This window comes from Simochromis diagramma, unplaced genomic scaffold (genome assembly GCF_900408965.1).
Source record: "Simochromis diagramma unplaced genomic scaffold, fSimDia1.1 OVJJ01000293.1, whole genome shotgun sequence".
Classification (NCBI taxonomy): domain Eukaryota; kingdom Metazoa; phylum Chordata; class Actinopteri; order Cichliformes; family Cichlidae; genus Simochromis; species Simochromis diagramma.
In genome coordinates, this window is record NW_024386801.1 from 9,666,362 (window position 1) to 9,691,678 (window position 25,317).

Here is a 25,317-nt window from a genome sequence, read left to right on the forward strand (position 1 = left end):
CTTTCTGTAGAATATTGGATTAATGTTAAGATTCTACTTCTTAGTATCTCTATAATCTCATTCCTGTATATCACTCTAATCTGCTGCATATCCTCCTCACCACTCGTCATACTCTGAGATCCTCCTCCTCTGTTTGCGTGACCACTACAAACTTTAGAGTAACAAGCAAAAAGACTGAAAATTAAATAAAATTTAATTGAACTGACAACAAATTTTAAAACCCAATTTAAAAAAACTTTAATAACTCTTTATAACACTTTGGTCTATCATCTTTAACCGATTGTAACCGATGTGTTTAGCCTGAAACATCGCGGGTGGCGCTATTGCATGCTCGTATAATACCAACACGTTTTAGAGTGCGACGAAGAAGAAAAGCCAACCAGACTGGTCTAGGAATTAGTGACCCATGCATTTTGGATAAGGTAATTGGAAAGAAACAATGTACTCTGGGCGTTTGAAGTCAGTAAAAGTGTTTTCCTTTGGTCTTTATTCTCCAACGAATGACCCTGTTGTACTTATAATAGAAGTAAACCGAGTCGCTTGCTTGGTTTTTGTCGCGATGACGATAGTTTGTGAACCGAAGTCGAACTCCTTAAGCTAACCTGCTAGCATTAGCTCCTTTTAGCTCAAGTTACTGCTGCATTCAAGTGCGCACAGTAAGCTCCGTTCTTAGGAAACATGTTCTGTTAGTACTGTATATGGTAAGAATTTTTGCCCTGGTGGGGGTTACAATTTCCATCACAAAGTGTATTTAAATTGCCCCAAGTTATGATGTCGAAAAGTTGGTAGATTAGACAAATGTTGCGTTTAATGTAATAGAATTTTTTTCTGGCTGTACTTAACCCGGAAAAATGTTGTCTGCCGCCTAATGTAAAATATAATGTAATGTAAAAAAGTGTTTTACGTACTCGAAAAGGCGTTTCACACAATATAGCGGTTGTAACTCCTGTGTCTTTTTGGTTTATCATTCAGAGTTGATTCATTTTTGTTTTGGATGCAGTAGTGTGTATCCCAAATAAATTTGCAACAATCAGGTGAACAATGTTCTCCTAATCTAAAATAAAGACACTGAAAAGGAAAACAAACTTAACATTTTCAGCTTGTAAATGAAAACAAAAGAGCATGCCATAGTTTTAGTGTTTCTTGGGAACTGGATCATCAATCATCTACCCAGTGATAATTCTATCTTTTTATAAGCTTTTTGGTGCAGCACTCCACAGTCTCAGTTTCTCATATGACCCACTGGGAAGATTGCCCACCTCTCTTATGCCATAATAACTAGAGCCTGGTGGATGGGTTTTGCTTGTTAAGTAATGAGGTATCATTTATGCTTCAGGTTCAGGAGTATACTGTATTTATTGAGGCTGCTGTCTTTTTAAGAACAGGCAGGCTGCAGTGCTTTGTGTCTTGTTTTATTTAGTAGAAACAAGCCCCCACTTACCCCAAATAACCAGTGGTGATTGTCAGCCACTCTGCCTTTTTATTAGCACTATTCACATTCAGTACGTCTGTTAATTTTTAAAACCTCATGATGCAACTGTAGCCCATGGACTTGCTAAATCACTCTCGGCTGGCTTAAGATTTCAATGTGGAGATTAAGCTCAGCATCAGTACATATTCACACACAACTGAATACTGTAGACTAACCTTGTGTTGTGGGTGGATCATCTCAGATACTGTCTTGGCTGAAGCTTGGTTCAATTTCGTTGACTTCTTCCTGCTGTATGATTGCCTTGTAGATAGCAAAACTGTATTTTTTTTTTTTTTTTTTTTTGTTCATTTTTTAGAACACCTCCAGTCAGAGCATGGTTAATCATCTTTAAATAGAAACTAGCCAACCTTGTTAATTCTCTTTTGATTACCATCCAATGTTATTGTAAAACATGGCAGAAAAGCACATTGATCATTTTAGTGGAGTGAAGATTTTGGGCCGTTTATAACACTAACATAACCCAACTGTGTCTACATTGCACATTTAATTATGAATGACAAAACATAAATTTGTACAGAACTTACTTAAACATAGAACATATGTTCCATGTAACTTTATCTACTGTGCAAGCATGACTGTGCATGTGTAAATATTAGCTATGTGCTTACATTTACAGGTTGGTGTTTTAATTATGTGGCGGGGGGAGAATGGTCCGCGGGCTTTCCAGGCCCCGGTGGATGTTCACGCCAGTGCAGATGGCCAGGTCTATATGTTCAGGAGGAAAACAAATGAATGTGCTGCATCTTCAGACGATGAGGAACTCGGTGTCATGGAGTTGAGACCACGGGATTTCCAGGACCAGGAGGACAGACTGAAAAATGTCCCGCTTGCTGGTGCGGGAAGTGTTAGCCGATGATAATCTCAGCAAGCTTGCACTGCAATATGGCTGCAAGGTAAAAGCTTTTTCATAGCTGCAGACATTTTTGTTAAATTATTTTTCTTCATGTGCTTATATTGATGTACGTTTGTCACTTTTTCAACAGGTAGCCGATATAAAACGGGTGAACAACCTAATGAAGGAACAAGATCTATTTGCACTGAAATTCATCAAAATACCAGTTCAGCAACACAGCTTCTTAACTGAAACTTTCTCAAATCCGAGTGATCCTCAAGAAGAAATGCCCCATGCTTCTCAAACACCAGTGGAGCCTCAGAACAAAGCCAGAGCCCAGCCTCATATACAAGAGGCCACAGACTTTCTCATGGAGGTGGATAATGATATAAACAAACTAATTCAAACCACAACTGATCGAGATGAGGAATTTCTGGATAACTCGCAAAAACAACAGCATTTTGGGTTGAAAGGACAGCGTCGGACCAGTTATGGTGCTGACTGGGGAATCAACTGGTGGAACGCTGTAGTTGCCATGCTCCTGATAGGCATCGTCCTTCCATTATTTTACATAATTTATAAAACAAAAGGTGCTCTACAGCCAAAAAACACATCAGTTATGCCTCAAGGATAAGCCTCAGTACAGTAAGGCATAAGGATCTTCACGAATCAGGATCGGAAGGCTTTGATCTTTGGAAAACCTGAAACGTAATTAATACTATTCTCTTCTTGGGCTTGGTAGTAGACCACGATCACAATGATGCAAAATCTTTCAAGATTTTAACTCAGTGGAGCCTCTACCTTCAAGTGAAATGTCTGAATACTGTTCTAATTATTGTCACATTTTAGGACACCAACAATTTGTACATTTTTTGTAAAATACACTTTCATGGAAAATCACTTTTACTGAAAAACAGTCAGCTGATGTCCCAGATCCTCAGGTGCTTCACTTAATTTGGAGCATTATTGCATATGCATTGTGAAAATAATCACTCTACAGCCTGAACATCAATAGCAACCACACAGAGTATTTCTCTGGGAGAAAAATGTTTATCACAGTCTGCCTTTACACCACTGTATGAATGGATGAATGGTTTCAGCTCTGACATGTGAAATTAATGCTCAAGTGCCTTGAACTTGTATTTTTTTTCCTAATGTCCTGCTATGGGGCGACTTCTCTAGTCATGAAAGAAAATCATAATGGTAAAAAGATTATGAGAAAATTACTGCTCACATGATTTATTACCTCAGCGAATGGACACTTTTCCCAAGAGTTTATGGTCTATCACTAAGTGTAAAACAATAATGAAAAAAGTATGATTTAGTTAACAGGTAGTGTCCTTGTTTAGTTTTTTTGAGAGAGACATTCTTGTGGCGTTCCATATGTGAGCTGCCAACAGGGAACGTGACTCTGCAACAACACTCAACATGGTCGAAGAGATTTTCTCTCGTCTCTTACTTTTACTTTACACCTCTTCTTTACTTTTGTAAGTGATCTGCTGAGCCTGAGCTCAGCATTATCTGAGTAGCTTCATCCAAATATGCTTTGGATTATCAGTTTGGCCATTCTCATATTGGTGTTCTAATGTGCCAAATCGGTGTTTTGGATAGTAGCCTGCAAACCAACGGATGACGACATGGTAATAATGTAGAGTCCAAGACTGTCAGCATCAAGATTTTATCATATTAGTATCATATCAGAGTATAACATTTATTTTAAACAAGGGTAAGCTATGTTATTACACATTGGGTTTAGCATCATGTGTGTTTGTTCTCGTCTAATCTTTGTATCTGTGAATGTACCTCATGACTTTTTAGTACACAGTGCCAAATATGTGAATTTGTTTACAGTAATAATGGAGTGCAATATACCTTATGTTGGTACTTCTTGTGAACTCTTGTGAACTTTAAAGATAATTAATTTTTAAACGTTCATTATTTTTAAAGAGTGCCTGAGTTCTCTGCCTGATTAAGTGCCTTAATGTCAAGTTTTTATTGTCTTTGCAGACGTCCACCAGGGAAGGCTGATGAATTTGCATGGCTTATGCACATTTTAGTGGCTGGATATTTTAATTTAATGAACTCAACAAACATGTTGAATATATTTGTTGGTGCATTATTTTTTTTTAATTCAATGGAAAACTGACAGTGGTGCAAGACTCTGTATTTTGCATGTTCCAGTGTTTGAATGCAAAGTTTTAAGTGTGATTGTCTATAAAGTATGCTCTTATGTGGTGGTGGTTTTTAATTCTTTTAATGCACTTGTCTTTGTATAATAAGATTAAGATATATATATATATATATATATATATATATATATATATATATATATATATATATATATACACACACACACACACACACACACACACACACACACACACACAGCTGTACATAGAGACAGAAAACAAAATGATAACAGACCTTTCCCATAAAAATGTGTTTTGATGTATTTAAATTAAAAATGTATTTTTTTTTTTTTTTGCAGTACCACTGCATATCAAAAGATGGCAGCATTGGCAAGAATCAGAATACTTGATTAATCCCAGAGGATATTATGTGATCACAGCCAGTGACTGTACAGTCATTAGTCACAGCTGGTCTAAGTTTAAAAAAAATATAACAAAATATCTCTAATATAAATTTAAGGTGCTGCTCTTATCACCTCAAGGATCTATGAAAGATCGGTCAGCTGTTTGGTATGTTTTTAAATTTTGAAATTGTGTATATAATGGATTTTCAGCTTTTGGCAAATGTCTTTATCACAAACCAGGTTGGCAGGATAAATACCTCACATTGGCTACATACAGTACATTATAGTGAAGCTGAGCCTGCTAAGAGTTTGTTCAGTGTGGACTCGGTTACTCTTTGTATCCACTAGAAATGTGACACTTTCGGTCTGTGAACAACTGCTGCTGTGTGACTTTAATGGACATCAAAGTCAAAGCGATTTATTTATAAATCAACAAAGATTGCAAAAATAGATCAAACTGGCAAGCAGAAATTAAATTTAACTGAGCTCTATAACACAGCCAGCTGAATTTCAAAGCTCCAGAGTGTTATGTTTTCTCACTGCATACAGAAATAACAGCATGCAGTTAGATCAGCATAGCTAAAATATATGAGAAATGTGATGCTTGCCCCATGGATGCTCATTGGAGCTGTGAGAATTTGCATCCAAGTGCTGTAGCAATTTAAAAGCTTAATAATCTAGAGGGTTTTGTTTAAATGTAAGATTATATCTGTTAAAGTAACTGGATACGCATGTTTAAATACTCTACTGTCAATGGTAACCCTGAAGCCTACATGCGATGGGAAGAATACGTTATCTTCGTGATTTCCAAAGCTCAATAACAGAAGTTGGGGTTGAGCTGTGTTGCTGCTGAGGCTGCCTTTTATTATTCCCTGACCTGAGACCCCCCCCACCCCCATCTCATAACGACAGCTCATGAACCCTGCTCTGATCTAGCTCCAGGCCACAGAGCTCTGGCATCCTGCCACCTCCAGGCTCAGTCTTATCCTACTGCTGATACATCTTTTTGATATCACTCTAGTTTATTAAGTAGTTTTTTGTTGTTGTTTTTTGCTTGGATATTTAAGTAAAAAAAATAGAAAAACATACCAGGAGAAAACATTAAAGGGAGTGGACTTCAGGTTTGTGAAGACCTTCTACCTTCCTCACAAACCTAAAGTCTAGTTGCCTTCTTTTTTTCAAGCTCTTAAGTTTACCATAACCTGGATTATTGAGAACCTACACAGACATACCAGGAGTAAAGCAAAGACTTTGTGCATGGGTGTGCTGTGGAGGTGGTGTCCCAGAAAAGCTGGTTTGGAATCAAGCAGCAGGGCTTTCTTAGAGGTGGGGGTTGAAATGGAGGGTTTCCCCCCCTCCTGAACAAAGCACAATCATCCAAACAGTCAGAGAGGAGGGTAAATAGAGTGAGAAGATTCATGGCCAACCCGAAGCTCTGCAGCTTTAAGAAGTTTGCACACTTGAGCAGCTGGCAGCGGGCCACTTGGCCAACATAAACAGTCCTAATCCTTTTTCCAAGGAGCTTTCAGCACTCATCTCTCTGGCACATCGGGCACGGACTCACTCTCTCTCCGACATTCCTGTCTGTTTGGAGTTATGCGGAGACGTCACCAGGAGGCACTGTGGCACTAACAGTACATACTGTTGGGTTTATGCTGTTGATCATTATTCACTGCTAAGGTATGTGCCTTCCTTTGATTTTCCCATGAAGCGAAGCAGGTCTCAGTTTTCACTCTTTCTTAGCAGTAATGGAGGCCTGGTTTCAAAATGTAATGTGACTTGAAATGCAACAGAAGTAGGGGGCATGTTCACAGCATTGGCGTTGTCAGAAGTTAAATTGGTGACTTTTACATGGTCACCTTTTCCTTTAACGCCAAACTTTTTTTTTTTTTAAATGAGTTTCAGCTTTATTTGTGAGACTACATGTTTCTTGCCGTGATTTCTAGGATCATCTTACGAAATACTCAAAGGTAGAAACTGAAAACCTGAAATCCACAGCGCAAATGTAAGAATAGTAGAGTAAATGAATATCTTTAAAAAGCACACACGCACATAGTGATTCTTATTTTAAACAAAATTCAGTCGAGATATTTTGCGCGCCCGTGTGGGGCTACAGTCTGTTTCTACAGGGCAGGGAGATCCCGGGTTTTGATTTCCTACGCTCCCAGGGGGATTTGGCAGACACAGGGTAATTTGTAGTGAAATTTCCAGCGCAGTTTGTTTTGCAGGTGGCTGAGAATGAAGGCAGGGCGTGGTGGGGAATGAGAGAAGCAATTTGCTGTCTGTGGCATGTGAATGTGTGTTTTGTTACACAGCAGTAGCCTAGGTTTTAGTTGTAGCCGGTATGTGCTATGGTTAGGCCTGGATTGATGGAAGGGAGGCAGTATTCACAAGTCACAGAGAAACCATGAAAAGTGAGTAAACACTGTACACGAAATAGATTATTGCATATGCATATATTTAACACTTTATTTGACATCTTTTTAAATTAATCAAGACATCTTTTGACAAGACAATCCATTCAACTGAAAGAGATTACTTTTCACCCCTTTGTGTACCCACATGAAAAGGCACTATCAGTTTGACACAGGAGTCAAAAAGCACTGCGAAAGAGGTCACATGACAAAGCAACATGAGTATGGATTTGAAAGGTCCTGCCAGAAGACTTTGGAGTGGATTCAATTAAAAAGTCGCCACTTTGAATCTCCAGCCAGAATTTCAGAGTTTAAATCCGCTCCAGATGTTCTAGCGCCACTTGAAGAACACACAAGGTGTCAGAGAATAAGCTCAGAATGAAATGTGTTTTAACCCGCATATCTTTTGTCTTACATCAAGACTATCATAACTAATTCACCAAGAAAAAAAAAGAGAGACAAAATGTGCTTCTCCAAGAATACAGCTTTTTTTTTAAAAATGAATGGAAATGCATAGTATATTGCGTGCATGCTGTATGTTATCCCTGGACTGACAACACAGCTGGATGGAGAATGTGATGTTCTGTCAGTTATGTTCTTGCAGGCGTGGCTGTTTTTCTTTCTCTGTTGCAGTGGAGGAACCAATTGTGCAGCACCTGTTTTAAATTCCACCCAGTGCTTGAAAGGTCTTCGCTTGACGGATTGTTGTAGTCAGACTACACAGATGGATTATATGAAGAGGGCAAAGTTACATAGTCTTTCATTAAAGTTGTCTGTTGAGTCTTTGTGACACCTAGAATAGTCTCGAAGCTCCAGTGCTGTATCTAGTGTCCACACTTTGATTGTTCACACTAGTGAGCTTTCCCTACTCCACTTTTCACATGTTGTCAGCGCCTGAGGTATACATACTGCACAATACCATAGCAGTATCAATATACTGTACTACTGTTTACTATTGCTTAAAGCAATTCTTTGTTTGCATGTCATATAATGCACCTCAGTGTTGCTAGTTGTTTACAGGGGGCTCCACCTCGCATTCTTTATGTTTAAAAATCTTGAATTCAACAACACACTTGTTATATTATTTTTTAGAAATGCTGTTACCTAATTTGGAATGCCCATACAGATCTATTGGGATTCAATGCAACAGCAAAAAAACATGGCTTTAATGTTAAAAAAAAAACACAGTATCAAGTAAGCCAATATCAAAAGAAAAGAAAAATATAGTGTGTACCTGTGGTTAGCATGCAATGCAAAAAATTAACAAGATATTGAAATCCAAAATGCTCCCAGCGCATTAATGGGTGTGTGAGGCTTTCCACTAACATATGTGTGCTGTTACCATTGGGTTCAGAACTAAAGTACTGTATCTACACGATTCTTTAAGTTTTAAAAAGCAACCAGTGATACACAAAATTTAAATTAATTTAACTTCAATTAAAGTAAGTAAGTAAAAAATAAAGAAATAAATAAAATCTGGTAACATATTAGCTTCTGCTAGTTTCTGGATATTGTGAAAAAGAACTGATTTCTTAGTAAATTCTTAGTAATTGTATTTTGCTTCACAGGTATACTAAGTCCGTGGGCAGGTTGGTAATATTTATAGATTCCATATACCTCTATGTACAAAGGCCTGTCATAAAGACAGCTTTAAATGTCTATCTTCTGGTTTTTGCCTTTTTCTAAATTGCACATTCTGCTTGTTTCCGCTCGTCCTTTGTATTTTGTTTTGGGTTTTTTTTTGCTATATATTATCTATTGTTGCAATGCTCAAAATAGAACTACACTAACCTATATAAAATAGCATGAACACATAATAGGAATTAGAAACCTACAAAAAACATACATTCTCTCAATTTTTTTTTTATTGTCTAAATAAATGTATTGAGTAATGCATCCCAGGAAGCATCATACCACCTGTAGTAGTGAGATGATACAAATACCTCAAACAGTATTTTTAGACATCCTCCTGAGAATCCTGTGCTCTAAGGAGTTTTCTCCCTTGTTGAGCTGTGGGGGAGCTGCAGAGCCATGACGACTCGACCCTTAAATTGTTTTTCATCCACTTCCTCATCATCGCGCTCTTTTGCTACTCTTGTGGTAAGTTATTAATTTACCTGTGGAGCTTATTTTTCACATTTAATTTAATTTATCATTCAATTGGTAGAAATTTAATGTTTCTTGTTATGGAAAGATGTTTCGTTTTACTGATGATCATTATATTTCATGGTCATTGCGGTTTGAGAATTTGATTTTTACAGACCAACAGATCTTTTTGCAAATATCTTTAAACTATTTTTTAAAATCCTTTTTTATTTGGTGTCACTGGGGTCATCTGCATTATCAGATCAAATGTTCACTTCTTTGTGTCCTTGTTATCTGCAAAGGACAAAGGAAAATGCTGGCAGCTAGAAAGAATCCACTGAGACGGGCATGGATGAAGGGAGGATGATTGGTTGGACACGCTGTTCTAAATCACTGTATCCAAGTCAAGCGAACACCTGCTAGGCCTAAAGAAGCACAACAAGGCAATAAACAGGAGGTTCAAAATGAGCTCCGATAGCACATTACACCTGATAAAATTAAACTCTTATCTGCAACCCCCCTCTGAACCCATGTCCTCTAATTACAGCCTCAGCTCCAGAAGCTTTTAGTAAATACAGGGGAAACAGAGTTTGGTAGAAGCCGTGAAACCAGAAATTAGGTGGGCGCCTTCATACACACCTTCAGTGACACTAGTAAACAATGCGCAGAGATATCCACTTTTTTCTTACAGATTTATTTTAAACCATCTTTGAAACTCTGTTCTAAAAAGGTTTTGCAAACACACACAAAAAAATAATAATTTGAATAAAGACACAAAGCACAACACGCACTGACAGCAAAAATAAAAACACTGCAGGGCAAAGCAAGTTGGAATGATATGTGAAGCAAACACAAGTACACACAGGTTTGGAACATTTTGGGTTCTGCTCATCAGACACTATATCACTGCATCCATGCAATTAGAGTTTTACTTTTCTTCAAAATAGTCTACTGTGGCAAAATCGATGCATTTGAGGCAAAATCAAACAGAAGGAATGAGGTTAGATCTTCATTCTTTGTGGGTCAGGCCTTAAAACACATCTCATGTGATGTTGTCTTTAACAACACAGTGTGCTAAGGATTCCCTGGAGTGCATTTAGTTTGGCACGTTTGGTAAATGCATTGTGTTGATGGGGAACTACAACAGGGAAAGTCTGTATTTTGAATGAAGATATGGAAAGATTTTCATTTTATGTGGATGGAGAATATATTTCCATCTTTTATTCCATTCTGCCTTCTGCATACCAAATTAAACACCTAAGACTCACTGGCTTTCAATCTACTAAAGAGACAATTACACTGTTCTTTTTTTTTTATGCCTTTAAGACATTTTCAAGGCCTTAATGCAAAATCCAGCCTCTTGATCTTAGCTGCAGAGATGTGTGTAAAACAGCTGTGTCAGACCAGGTGCAGTTCGTTCATTTTTCCAGTCACAATTTGTGCACAATTTATACCACAATTCCTGGCGGATAATTCACAGCTCCTCTCTGCCAGATGAATACTGTTAAAAGTGCATGGTTTTTAAACTGGAACAGGAATGCCCCCGCACACTGGTAGGGGATTCCTGTTGTTAGTAGTCTTTGTGGTTTTATTCCATTCAAGGACTTTGGGGATTTTTGTGAAATAAAAGGGAGGATAATGCAAGTATGTAGACTGTAGTGAGTGTTAATGATATGAAAATCCTCCTCTGTCCTTCTCATTCAAGTCACATCACACCGAGTGTATTGTTAACAACAACTGGAACAATCTCGTGGACATATTGTGAAAACACACAATAACAATAATTATGCCAGGAGACAAAAAGCACCCCAGCTGTGAGCCCAATACAGCAATTTATGTGGAAGATGACATGGGTAATGAAAACCACTTGCTTCTGGACTCCATAAATTCTCTCAGGACTCGGAGATTCCAGGGCTCAAAAGTCTGCTCATCCCTCTGAAGTGCTTGAAAAACACATTGCACGTCACGCTGACAGATGCCGAATTTCCTGCCTTTCACATGTGTTCCCATGCAGATGTTCCTGGAGGTGTCTTTCAAAGGAAAAGTTATTTGCTTGCGAAAACCGTGCTCACATGTGCTGTTTCTCACATGTCCACGCAAAGGTTGGTGTTTGCAAGTCATTTCTATCATTTCCTCATAGAATAACGCCCAAGAGAAGTGCTAACAAATGTACCTATTTAATATAAATATTGATAACAGTTATATGCTAATTATTCTATTATTTGTTACAACAGTGTTTGACATTACACTTCTAGGCTACATCTTATCCTTGACTGTCAAGCAGAGCATTTCTGAATGTTAAGGTCAAACGAAGCTAAAGAAAGGAAGACAGTGTACTTGAACAACAGTGAGGATGGGCACAGGGAACAAGCATCTATCTTTCATCACAGAACTCACAAAGCTGCCATACAAGCGGGAATACTTGTCAGACCTTTCCCTTTGGCAGGCAGTCCCCGATCCAAGGCCAGATAGAGACGGAGACGGACCCTTTATAACTCGAGACTGAATTGTAACCTTGAATATAATTTGCCACTGGGGAGACAGACAAAAGCTGGCTGTGGAAGGACCTTTTCAGTTCAAAACAAGGCTGATGACTGCAAGCAACCTTGATCGGCTATTTATATTTTGACGTTTTATAGATACAAATATGCAGGCTTGGAAAATTAAAACTGATCCATGTGTTTGTGTGCACAGTCAGCTTGATTACTCATTAGTTCTCCAGACACAAGCAGATCTTTCAGCAGATTACAGGCGGCGCATAAATTCAGGGTTATGGCTGCAATTTTTTTATGTTCTACTGCATGAGAGATGGAAAATTAAGACTTGTGTAATAACAGGAAAAAACTCCAGCAAGGGATGTGCAGTCCAATTGCTAATCTAATTATAGCTGATCACATCTAAACAAAGACTTTCTTGTAGGCAGATCTCCTTCAAGTAAAGTGCTATCAATAGAAACGTACTTACCTGCACTGATCAAAGTATTAGCTGCTCTCATACTTGAAATGGAGAAAAATGCAGCAGGATTGTTCATTGTGCTTTAGCTAACAGCTCAGTTAGAAATAGACATGAACACAGTGGTATGCTGGCAGTGTAAGTAAAAGTAAGTTCAACGTACAAAGAAGATTATTAATTTTTTAATGTACTTTTTAAGCCATAAGGTGGTAAAATCCTGCACCAGACACTACAACCCACCAAAAGGAAACGGAGAGTACTTTGCCAACAACAAAGGCAATATGTTTCATAAACTGTTTACTTGGGGTACTATAATGTTGAGTCAGAGGCTGTTTGATGTCAGGATTTATCCTTTGAGGACCACAAACATTTCACTGACAACCATTCAATTTTTTTTTACTTAATTTTGGATTTTTTTTCTCTTTTTTTTGCTGACCAGCTGGTTGCAATTACCCTGGGGCTAAGCCGACAGCATTGCTAAAAATACGTCCCATCCCCTTTAAAGAAAAATCTTTAGGCCAAATAATTGCCAGTCTCAAAGCTGGAAACTCTAATCAGTGAGCCAGGAGAATTGGAATGAATTATCTGACTAAGCTACAAAAATATTCATAAGAAGGTCACTTATGTTCAGTTTGTGAAAGGTTTCTGGATCAAGTTGTTGTAGGATTTTAAAGTCCTTTTTTTTGTAATTAATGCTGCAAAAGCACCATATCTCATAAAGCACCTTCCTCAATTTTCCTCAGTCCCAATGAAGCCTATCACAGAGATACTTGTGCATCAGCAAATGCCCTTGATGCAGAGCTAATCAGCTCTTTTCAACTGTAGGCATAGATGCTCTTGCTTTAGTAGTACGAAGATAGCAATCAGGATTAGTGGAATATGCCCCTTGAGAAATGTAAGCACTCTCTTCTGCCTGCATCTCTCAGCTCTGTGATAAATCCCAGGCCTGCACTTGTGTACAGAAAAAGATCACAGAGCTGCAGCGAGCCTCAGACTTGCTGTGGTCTGTCTTAATACTGTAGATGCTGCTAAATATTCAAGTAGATTCAAGCATGCACACACTTTTGGGGGCAAATTAAAGTTAATAAAAAGCAGATGCACAAAGTTGCAAAAACATTTTACATATTTCTTTACACTTTCCACATGATTTAGAGTTCTGGAAAATCAAAAAAGCCAATAATGAACAGAAATAGCCTTTGTTTGGGGAGGAAAACTTATACTGCGCTAGTGTCTCATAAATAGGATATGATTGCTGGAAAGAGACATTGCTGCTGAGTTTTTCATTTATTAAATTTAACATGCTGCCACATTGAGTGTCACAAGGGGAGTGCACTTTATATATGCCATCCTTCCGTCCACTTATTCGACTCAGGGCCACAGGGGGATGGAGCCCATCAGCTGTCATAGAGCAAGAGGCGGGATACACCCAGGACAGGTCTTCAATCTATCACAGGGCCAACACAGAGCAGCAGACAGCCAATCACGGTCACATTCACACCTGTGGGCGATTTTGAAACAACAATTAACCTCACCTCATGCGTTTCTATGGACTGTGGGAGGAAGCTTGAGTAACTGAAGAAAACTCACACAAGCAACATACAAACTCCAGACTCCCAGCTGGCCAGTAGATTTGAACCCACCATTGCTAGGTGAAAACCACTGTGCTTTTCCTGTACAAACATGCATATGAATCCATCAATATATGAGTCAAGATTTTATTTTCTTTAGGGCTAACAGATGGGGAAAACTGACTCTTTAATATGAAACTGATCAGCTATGAACTGGGGAAGTTATTCGACACACTCTATAGTCGTCACTCTGATGCTTTAGACCAGGGGTGGGCAATTCCAGGCCTCGAGGGCCGGTGTCCTGCAGGTTTTAAATCTCACCTTGGGTCAACACACCTGAATCAAATGATTCGTTCGTTACCAGGCCTCTGGAGAACTTCAGGACATGTTGAGGAGCTAATTTAGCCATTTAAATCAGCTGTGTTGGATCAAGGACACATCTAAAACCTGCAGGGACACCGCCCCTCGAGGCCTGGAGTTGCCCGCCCCTGCTTTAGACACACACACACACACACACACACACACACACACTGGACTTGATATGATTTTCCCTGAGCTGATATGTTTTCCTGACCTGATTTGTGCTCCCATGGATACAGCTGCAGAAGGAAGAGTGGGGGAATGGAAAACATGATTCCTTTCTATGCCTGCATGTACGCTGTACACAGGCTGTTTGTGTGTCAGAGCGTTCACACTGAAGCCTCCCAGCACACTGTAACCTCATGTAAAGTTCAGGCTTTTGGTCCAAGCTTGAAAAATAAAGTCAGATCAGTGATGAGGTGTGCATCCAACTTTAAGCTTCATGTAGTGTGACAACCACTGTGTAAATCATGTGTATGTGTGCTGTTCTGTCACTCAGTTAGTCAGACTAGTAAACTCTAAGTGCTGTAATAGCAGACCATGTGTCAGTTCCAGTAATCAGCTGACAGTGTTTCACTGGACATTTTTTTTGTGGAGTGGGGGATAATGTTGTGGTGAACCATGGCTTAACTTCTGTTTCATTTTAGTTCTATTGAGCTGCTGTTTGCTTTCTGTGGTCAATTTGTGGAAACAAAGTGGATGCTTTGTGTTGTTTGTTTGTATGTCTTCATTATTATTCTTATTATTTAAATGCGCGGGCTGCTTTGCTCTAAAGACAGCAACATTGTTCCCCGAACCATTGGATGCACGCACAAACACTCGTGGCAGCAGACGCACAGAGACCAACTGCTTACTTTCTTTGTTGACACGCTTTTGAACATGTTTGAGTGTGTTCACATTAAGGTCATTTTTTCTTTTAAGTGGGTGGCAAAGTCAGTGAGTTTTAACAGATTTAACTGTTGACAGACCTGCTCTACTCGTAGACATGCAATGGCATTCCCCTTTAGCCATTTCCCTGGTTCACAGTTCGAGCATGGCTACATGAAGTGCACTCAGTAGTTGGCATTTTGGCGAAGTGTACGGGGAGGGACTACCAAAACATTTTCAACCAGTAGATCAAAGGATGTGTCATTTTAACAAGCTTTTTGGCTATTGACATTTATAAGAGTTTATGCATGTAAAAATTTTTTATTCACTTTGAAAACATTTTGCATATGAGATTAGACGAGTAGCCCCGGCTTTTGTAACAACAGTAGTAAAATGTTGCCATCATCATTTCCAGTAAGAAACTGGTCTTCCATTATCAATACCCCTGTTGAAACATATAGTTTGATGCATGTAACTGTACAAATAAAAATACCAATTAAGACACAAAATAATTTAGAAGATCAGTTATTTAGTTATTTCCTCATTTATATATCTCTCCTGTCACAACCACAAAAACAGATTTCTGTCTCCAGCTGGAATCGAACTTTTCAGCTTTTCTATACCATCGTAATTCAGTGTGCTCATCAAATCTAAAAGACTGGCACAGAAACCTGCCAAACTGTCATCAGTCAGACTCTTTGTGTCTGCATACGCACAGATAACAAATAAAGTACAAAAGCGAAAATGATCTCAGCGATGCGGATGGGTCGTTTCAGGAGCTCCAAGCGTTTCAAGGCGAATTTGTCTTCAATTTTCAGAATCAAAATAAATCCCTACCTTTATCCAGGCTTGGAGAATAAACACACCTTTCTGTTCACAACTTATTTGAGCAGTGGACAGAGGAGGTGCTGAGCTGCCAAAATGCTCCCGGGCTCTCTTCATTGTCACCATCTGGTTCTGCTTGACACCTGAGAGGTTTTCCAAGGTGTTCTCTAAGCCTCATCAGGTGCAATCATTGAAGCTCCTCTCAGCACGGCAATGAGTGAGTGACAACAGCTTCCCAGAGATAAGAGCAGAGTGAGAGAAAGAACTCCGGATAGCAGTGATCCCTCACTGTGTGTGTGTGTGTGTGTGTGTGTGTGTGTGTGTGTGTGTGTGTGTGTGTGTGTGTGGTGGGGGGGGGGTCTGTGTGCCCTGTATCTGTCTGCGCAGGTGATGAGTGAGAATCAAGCCCAAGGGGGATCACGTCACCGTAGAGATAGCCACCATTGCCTAGCAACCTCAGCCTTCAGGCCGACTGGAGGAAGTGCAAAGAGAAAGCTGATCCAATTCAAAAATATGCTCCTTTTCAAGCAGACAAATGTCTAAATTTGAAGGGAAAAAACACATTCTGCCTTTGTTTTGTGTCTTTAAAGGACAAAGCTGTGAAAATCCTATATTTTTGCTAGTGTCGACAAAGTCCCATTGAGAGACCAGAAGAACCAACATTGTCTGTGGAAAACAGGCATGAGTGAGCAATACAACCAGACCGATAAGTTCTTTCATTGTGTAGAAATGCATTTCTATTGTATAGACAAAACAAATAAAAACAATTAGGAGACGAATTCATTGTTGCTTTTTTTTTTTTTTAAAAAAAGCAGGAATTATCACAATAGTTTTATCATTGCTGTGATTTACAGTCTAACGTGCAATCCATTTAAAAATGTAGAATCTCTGTAAAACCTTCAATAAAAAAGTCATTACTGAGCTGCTCTCAAAGCTGCACATTGTGAGCGTATAAATGTGTATCCAAAGGCCTCTGCCTAATGTGAGATGTCCTCTATAAATCCATTCTATTACGAGGTGTCACTTCATCTCCCCCCGGCCTACAGCGTCCAGAGTCTGAGCTCATTTCAGTCGTGTTAGTAGACAAATTATTGTCTTCCTGCTAGACACCTCCCTGACAAGGCGCGTCAATACTGCAGGTGCAGTTGTGCCTGAAATTGCTTTGTTTAAACTTGTCAAGTTGGAATGGAGATTTTCAAAAGGGATTTGTCCCAATTTGCACGGCTAAAGCTCGCTGCAAACCTACAGAGGGTTAAACTCCACACTGCTGTTGTTTTTTAAAGAGAGACCATTTTTAGAATTTGAATTTTGATGCTTGCTTTTTAAAAAGGGGGCTGCCAGTACCGAATACTTTGTTCCCTCTCATTATAATACGTTTTTGGTTTTCTAAATATTGATGTGTACTTCTTTTCCCCTCTCCCCCTTGTGTTACACTTATTAAACAGAGAAGCTCAGGCATGGAATGTCAAAATATGTAAAAAATAATAAATCATATTAAAGTTTGAGGAGATTCAGAAGGTTTTCTTTCATGTAAAATGGACAGTTTCCTCCATAACTGGGTGCATTCGCATAGTATCTCTGCTCTGTAGTTTTTATTTCTTCTTCTTTTTCTTCTTTTTCTTCAGTAATGTTATTGTAACACACTGAAAAAACTGACATTTCTATTTAGCTAATTGCATGGCAGCAACTTATTGCATTTAGGCATATATTCATGGTCAAGGCGACCTTCTGAACTGCACATTGAGCATCAGAATAGGAAACAAAGGTGATTTAAGTGACTTTGAATGCGGCATGATTGTTGGTGCTAGATGAACTGCTGATCTAGAGAGAGTTTTCTGCCCGACCAGTGTCTAGGTTGTTTTCAAGGGATGGTCCACAAAGGATAAAATGTCCAGTGAGGGGTATTTCTCTTGGCAACAACGCCTTGTTGATGCCAGAAATCAGAGGAGAATGCTGAGACTGCTCAGAAACTCAAATGATTGCTCATTAAAACGAAGGTACGCAACATCCACATCTAACCTTACAGTACGTGGGCTATGGCAGCAGAAGACCACACTGGGTGCCTCTCCTGTCAGCTGAGAACAGGAAATTGATACTACAATTAGAACAGACAACGGATTCAGCAACATTCAGATGGTAGGGTCAGAATTTTGCATAAACAACATGAAAGCATGGATCCATCCTGCCTTGGATCAACAGATCAGGCTGCTGGTGGGGAAATGATGTGGGGAATATTTTATTGGAACACTTTGGGCTCCTTAGTACCAAATGAGCATTGTTTAAACACTACAACCTAGCTGATGTTAGGGTTCATTGCACTCCACAGTCACTAGATCTGAATCCAATAGAGCACCTCTGAGATGCTGTCAAACAGGAAATTCTCATTATGGATGTTCAACTGTGTGACGCTGTGATGTCAACATGGACCAGAATCTCTGAGGAATGTTTTCAGCACCTTCTTGAAGGCAAATCTTCCAACCTGGCACTAGCAAAGTGTAACTAAGAAAGTGTATAATGAGCATATAGCACGCATCTATTGTTGTACCTTTTCTGTCGTGACACTTTGATTTTCCTTCAATAAAAGACACGCTGACATCTCACCGAAAACACCGCCGAGGCTTCTGTTAAGCTAAAAGTTCCTTTACCATTCACACATCAACGGACATTTCATCTGCATTCATCCATTTCTTTCTTTTCACTTGACGTTCCAGCGGCTTTCAGCTGCTTACTCTGACTGACACTTCAAGACCTTTTCTCACGTCTCAGGTATTCTCCTATGAGCAACAAGGAAAATGTCTAAGTCACACAACTTCCAGCCTCGCTCCAGCGCTTACGGTTCAGTCGACACTTTAACTAACAATCACCTCTTATTTTATGTACTCAAACCGCCGCAGTCTCTTCAACATGTCTGACATCTGAGCTGCTTTGAGTGCCTCAACTTCAGCTGAATTTTCAGCACTTTTAATTTGATTGATACTTCAGCTGCACTCAGACATTATACTTAAACTGACAGTTTAACTTAAGTCACTGCGTTCACCCGCTCTACATCCATGCATTTTAGCGAAATGTGACTTTATATTGCATGTAGTACACACTGTGTACATTCTCTAAGAAAAAGCTCTAAAATCTTAGCATATGCCTTTTGATATGAAGATGCCTCAAACTTTAGTAAGAGTAATACATTTTACTTGCAGTCAAATCTAAATTGTGCATACTGGAAAAATGCAACGTGACACTGTCATTTTCACAGGTGTCAGGATCAGTTTAAGTTCAAATAATGTAAACTGTGAGCGCTTTAGAAGCCCAATGCATAGATTATACTGGCTTGAACTGTCTGTTCCCCCAATTTGTTCACAGGACAAAGGGCCGTGATGCACATTCCTGAGAGCAGCAGCAGAGAAACATTCCATCCACTGTTTGTAATTGTTCACAGCTGTATGGAGAGCCTGCTTCCTATTTGTCACATTCACGGGTCAACCGTTACCATATTTTTCATAATCACTTGCAAAATAGAAGTAAAGCTCTAAAGGAAGAAAGTGTTTGTGTACACTTACTTCAGTAGGTGAAGTGGTGCAGCTGTAAGCCTTCCTAGCCCTCTGCTACTTGGTCACTGTATGTGCCGTGTTATTGTGAAGACGCGCCCACCATTTATCTATTGAAGCGGACGAGTGTAAATAATGCCCTGTCAAGTGTTTCTGTAGGATTTTGACATTAGAATGAGGTTGTTGTTGTAATGAAGGCGTCTCTTCTTGTTGGGTTTGAAGCATCAGAGCCTGGGATACAGTTTTTGATGATCCAGTTTCTTTATCATTGTCTCTTATTTTAAATCGAGAAGTAATTTAGATTTGCAGGATTTAGAAGTGTACCAGTGTTTATATTTGTAAAGACCAGAGAAAAGTTAGAGAATTTTTTCCCCCAGTCATAGCATTCTCTCGTTTTGAGCCACTCTAGAGGCACAATATTTAAAAAAAAAAAAAAAAAAAGGTGTTATGATTATGTGTGCATGCTCATGTGCGGCTTTGTGTACATGGCTGTCTGTTTGTGCAGGTGGCACAAGAATGCAGCGGTGTGCACAATATGTGCTTGAGCTGAGAGTGAATGGAGTGGCTCGGCACTTGAAAACAGCTCTGCATAACAGTCAGCGTTATTGTTTATAATCGCACTCTGTAACAAAGTGTGGATCATGTAGATCGCAGGGAGACAGCTTACATCTCATGTTGCAGTACTTCTTTGCAGATCATTTGAAACCAGCCTCATGAAAAAAAAAAAAAAGGATAAAGGGCAAAGCAAACACTTTCTGTTTTTGTTTAACACACGGATTACCAAATGATATTTTTAATGCCCATTGTTTCAAAAAACCAACAACAAACACGACATATTCATGCTAAGGAACTGACATCAGCCGGAGCACAAAACCTCAGTCATCTTCTCCGACTAAATCACTTTGCCCAAGCCACGAAATTATAGCTTCTAAGCTTGTGGGCAAGAGAATGTGACTGAAGGTTTTTCTTGTGGACCGGGGTTATGTTTTCAGGAACCACAGACCTAAAAAGACCAGGACCTGGTGCCAGTAGAGGGCGTTGTAGCTCCTACTGTAAGGCCACTAGAAACAAAATCTAGGTCCTGGTGCATGCAAATGCTGTTTGCTGTGACCAGCTTAAATATTAGAAACTAAAGTCATGTCTCATCTACGGGCACTGTGGCATTGCATTTGGATTTAATATTTGCTGTAATACCTCATCTGTCATGCGTTTTCATTATCAGCGATGAGTGAGACAGTGGTTCCAACAGGCAAGAACCCAAAAGCCAAACAATGTGATGGTCTTGTTGCAAAACTCGATGGTGTTTTCTTGTTTTGACTATGTATTAAACATGTGCGTCTGTCCTTGTATTGAAGCCCATCTCCTCCGTATGGGGCCAGAGGATCAAACAGTTTGACATTCTTGACTGCCTCTTTGTTTTTTTGTGGGGTTTTTTTATCTGCAAAAGTGGAGTTATGCTACTTTAATGACATGTGGTGCATTAATGTGTGTCCGTGTGCATGCGTATGCATGTGTTTGCTCGTGCAGAGCTGTATGGTAATGTGGTTTTTTGGGTTGCAATGCGCCCCCCCCCTCACTGCTGCTCTGAAACAAAACAGCTGCCTAGGCTGCTTCGCCTCCAGCTGCTTCCAAATTGTCCTGCCATTAAGCTATTATATGTTTACAACCACAGCACTGAGTAGGCCCGCTAGGTGCTAGAAGTCCCGATGATCTTCCTCTGTTGTAATGGATCATTATCCTGGTTCCTTTTTTACACAGCTTTCACCATGCTGCAATTAGCTGTTACACAATTAGGCACACCACCTTAACTGTGCTGTAAAGGTGTCAGGCAAGGCTCTGTACAGTACTGATGGCCCGAATATGTCACTTTGGCACAGATGCACAAGAAACCAGAATAATCCATTATATATGTAAGAGGTTTATAGTTGACGCCGTGCTAAATTTTCAACTTGTGCCAACATGCAAAGGAGTTATGCACCAGTCCATCTGAATTATTTCCCCTGATACTGTGGATCTATTATTTGATGCAAACAAGATTCTTGCTCTCTAGCATAAGGTTGAACTCTCATTTATTCTTCATGTCAGGCTTCTAGAGTTGTGGGAGAGTGCCTATTCAGAGGCGAGAAGCATGAACACATTGATCTTATTTGGACAGGCTTTTGTCTGGGACATATCCAAACCCAAACAGCCAGAGGAAGGACCACAACAGGGTGTAAGTAATTCCCTTGCAATCCAGATGCACTCTGCATAGGTTACACACAGAGTGAAGCCACTTGTATCACTCAGTGTTTTTGCTTTATCTAGCGTGTAATGGCTTATTAAACTGATGCACTGTCCCGTCGCTTTCTGTCCTGTTTTGTGCCGTTTTAAAGAGTAGTTATTATTACTCTTATTTGAACTCACTCGGCTTCAAACTGAGCTGTACGTTGTGTGCCAAAGAGGTGTTTCTTTGTCAAGACATGCAGCCCACAGTACATCTGGTTTATGTTATGACAACACTGCTTTAAGAAGCTGCTTGTATACAACTGTTTCTCATTACAAAATGATTCTGTATGGTCCACATATTTAAGACATATCTATAAAACAAAAACTCGAGTCTCTTTACTGAACTGACTTTATCAAAAATAATAAATAAATAAAACAGGCAGAGGGCTGCATCTCTTTTCTATATTTCAGTTTGTCGTGATTTTCTTACACCTATTAGGATCCATTACCTGTTATGTCTATCACATGTGCTTTTTTTATCCTAGCTTTACATGTATTAATGCAGACAGTGTTTTGATAAGAGAAGATATCTTAAAATGGCAAAAATAGTTCATACATATTCATTTTAATTCTAAATAGGCGTCACTATCCCAGGTGTCAAAGGGTGACAGGCAGGACCCTGGACAGGTCACCAGCCTGTCGCAGCAACAATAGCTCAGTTGAAACCTGTGAATTTTCTATTAGCTAGGTTGGAAGATATTTTCATTTTGATTTAAACATCAGCTAAAAAATATACACATAGCAGAAGAACAAAAAGAAAGAAAAACTTATCGCAGAAAGGATCTGTTCCACTTGAAACCCAGTCCTCTGTGATTTCAGTATTTATGTTCACTGCCACCTTTTAATGGTATCAGGGGATCTGCTCCTACCATATTTAATTATCAGCCAGTGTTAATTGACAGATAAACTGCTTCATTGGACACTAAAAGCAGGAGAAAGGTTGGTATTTCGTTGCATAGCCTTAAAAAAACAAGTGCATATTTAATTTGGGGAATTTCCCTGATTCCTGTGGTAAAATATTCTAAAATTAATAAGAATTCAGAAATAAATGACATAAACATGGATAGTTTAAAATGTAAAAACAGGAAATTGTCCTACATGCGTTTGTATACTTCTGGGGATTTTACAGCCACATGCTCCTGCCTTTATCTTCCATCTGTTTAGCTTAAGCATGGAGAAAATACCAATTTGAATCACAAAGCCAAGTTCATGCTCAACTGGTTGCACAGGGATAACATCAGATTTGCAGCGTTGCAGCTTTATGGTTTATTGGCTGATTTAGTTTTGACTGGGCTCCTATCTCTGCCTGCATCAAATAAGCTCTTGCCTGGATTAAAGAGAGTCTGTTCTACCTCAAGAAAGTCAAGTAATGCTTTGAAAATTATTCAAAGTTAAAATAATGAGCACATTTATTTTATATGCTATTTGTTTTTAGAGCATCAGAGACGCTATAGCCATTCATGTGCTGTTTCATTCAAAAGGCATTTAAAATTTGGCTTGCAAAGACAGAAACTGCAGTTTTCACAACTTATATCTGCAGTCAGACTGGACAGTTTCTTGAGGGAGTTTTTGATACTACCACTCCTTCATATGTTTTCTAATCGGGTTAGGTCTGCTGGGAATATCACTTCATGACTAACACCAAACTATCTGGTTCCATGTATGTGCAGGTGGACAACAGTGTAAAGAAAACAAGTTATTCACTGGATTTAGACACTGGAATAAACAGAGGGTTTCAGCTCATATATAGCAGGAAATCACTTGACAGTGCAGATCTCGGGGCTGGAAGAGGCTCTTAATGCATGATTCTGGTAATAGAGCATGCTCGCCGAATATATCCATATTCATCACACATAATGAATGCAAGGTTTAGTAGGACATTTTTATTCATTAACATGTACTCAGCTAACAGTGATGAAGTGCTGCAACAATAATAAGCACGTATTCATTCAGTGTCTTTGAGACGTCTTGTTTCTTACTGAGTTGAAATCTTGTTTTTTGGGGGGGGTTTTTATTATATTGTATAGTTATGATATTTTATATAGACACTGTTTTTTAAGGAATTCAGGTATCTAAAATGATATCAGACCTTACGTTGTTAAGGTTTTTTTTGTTTTGTTTTTTTAAAACACTCCCGGTGGTAAGTGTAATAAAGGTTAGCTTGTCAGTACTGGATCAGGCACGGTTTTAAAAATCCCTTATTTTTGTTATTATTTATTCATGTTTTCCCAAGTGTCTTACCAGAAGAGGATCAACATGCTCAGGGCAAATCGCATTTAGTACTCAGCAGCAGATTTCAGTTGGTTATTGACAAGACTCGATCGCAACAAATGACATGATTCATGACTGTCAAATCAATAACACTCTATCTCCCTCTCACTCTCTGTATTTTTCATTCTTCATATGCATCTGACTACATTCAACATGCATCTGGTACAAGATATAGGTTGTAGACTTCAATCATGGTTTATTAATTTATTTATTTGGTACCTTGGATCAAGGATATTCTAGCCCATAAGATCAGTTTGGGAATTCTGAAAAAAAGTTTGATTTCAAACAATTGTTCCTATTTCCAAGATACATTCAGCTTTATACTGGTTATAATAAAAACTGGCATCATACACAGTTTTTTTTTTTTTTTTTAAATACTATATTTGTTTGAGATGGTTGACTTGGGAAGCGATTACACAAGCGATGGCAAGCTAGTTTGGTTAGCAAGATGAATCGGTAATTCAATTAAATTTTATTTATTTAGCGCCAAATCACAACAGCAGCCGCCTCAAGGTGCTTTATATTTGTACAGTAGATACAGAGAAAAACCCAACAATCATATGACCCCCTATGAGCAAGCACTTTGGTGACAGGGGGAAGGAAAAACTCCCTTTTAACAGGAAGAAACATCCGGCAGAACCAGGCTCAGGAAGGGGCGGGGCCATCTGCATCCACCAGTTGGGGTGAGAGAACGAAGACAGGATAAAAGACATGCTGTGGAAGAGAGACAGAGATTAATAACAGATATGATTCAAAGCAGAGAGGTCTATTAACACATACTGAGTGAGAAAGGTGACTGGAAAGGAAAAACTCAATGCATCATGGGAATCCCCGGCAGCCTACGTCTATTGCAGCATAACTAAGGGAGGATTCAGGGTCACCTGGTCCAGTCCTATCTATATGCTTTAGCAAAAAGGAAAGTTTTAAGCCTAATCTTAAAAGTAGAGATAGTGTCTGTCCATCCAGGTCTTTATGTCTTTAAGACATTCCTGCAGTTTAACTAATTGGTGTGTGTTATCTGGCTTCATGGACAGATAGAGCTGGGTGTCAACAGCATAGCAGTGAAAATGAATTAATTCAATGTGATATTAAACAGGGTGTTAATTTACTTGCAAAACATAAACTTAAAACAGTGTACGTGCTGAAGAAAATGATGTTTAAAATATTTTCTATTTTAAACAGCTGAATACTGAAAAAACACCACTGGGTTTTAGAACTGAACAAGCATTTTGGATGAGAGGTGAAATGTATTCACAAACCTAAAGAAACCCAGTTGCCTGGGTAACATAAAACATGGATGTAGTCTTCAGG

The 25,317-nt window shown here is 39.1% G+C and overlaps 1 protein-coding gene and 1 long non-coding RNA gene across 2 annotated transcripts in view; both read left to right on the forward strand.

Annotated features, from left to right (window-relative positions):
* Positions 1–327: 327 nt before the first annotated feature.
* lysmd4 (LysM, putative peptidoglycan-binding, domain containing 4) lies at positions 328–4,572 on the forward strand. The gene is given in 4 exon segments (XM_040025660.1): positions 328–422; positions 2,109–2,314; positions 2,316–2,385; positions 2,476–4,572. Coding segments are annotated over 3 exon segments (744 nt in total). The 5' UTR covers positions 328–422; positions 2,109–2,123; the 3' UTR covers positions 2,959–4,572.
* Positions 4,573–4,706: 134 nt separating this feature from the next.
* LOC120729777 overlaps positions 4,707–25,317 on the forward strand; it is a 61,359-nt gene continuing 40,748 nt past the window's right edge. Inside the window, exon 1 of the long non-coding RNA XR_005694996.1 lies at positions 4,707–6,537. This is a non-coding gene — a long non-coding RNA (uncharacterized LOC120729777). The remainder of the gene's footprint in view (positions 6,538–25,317) is intronic.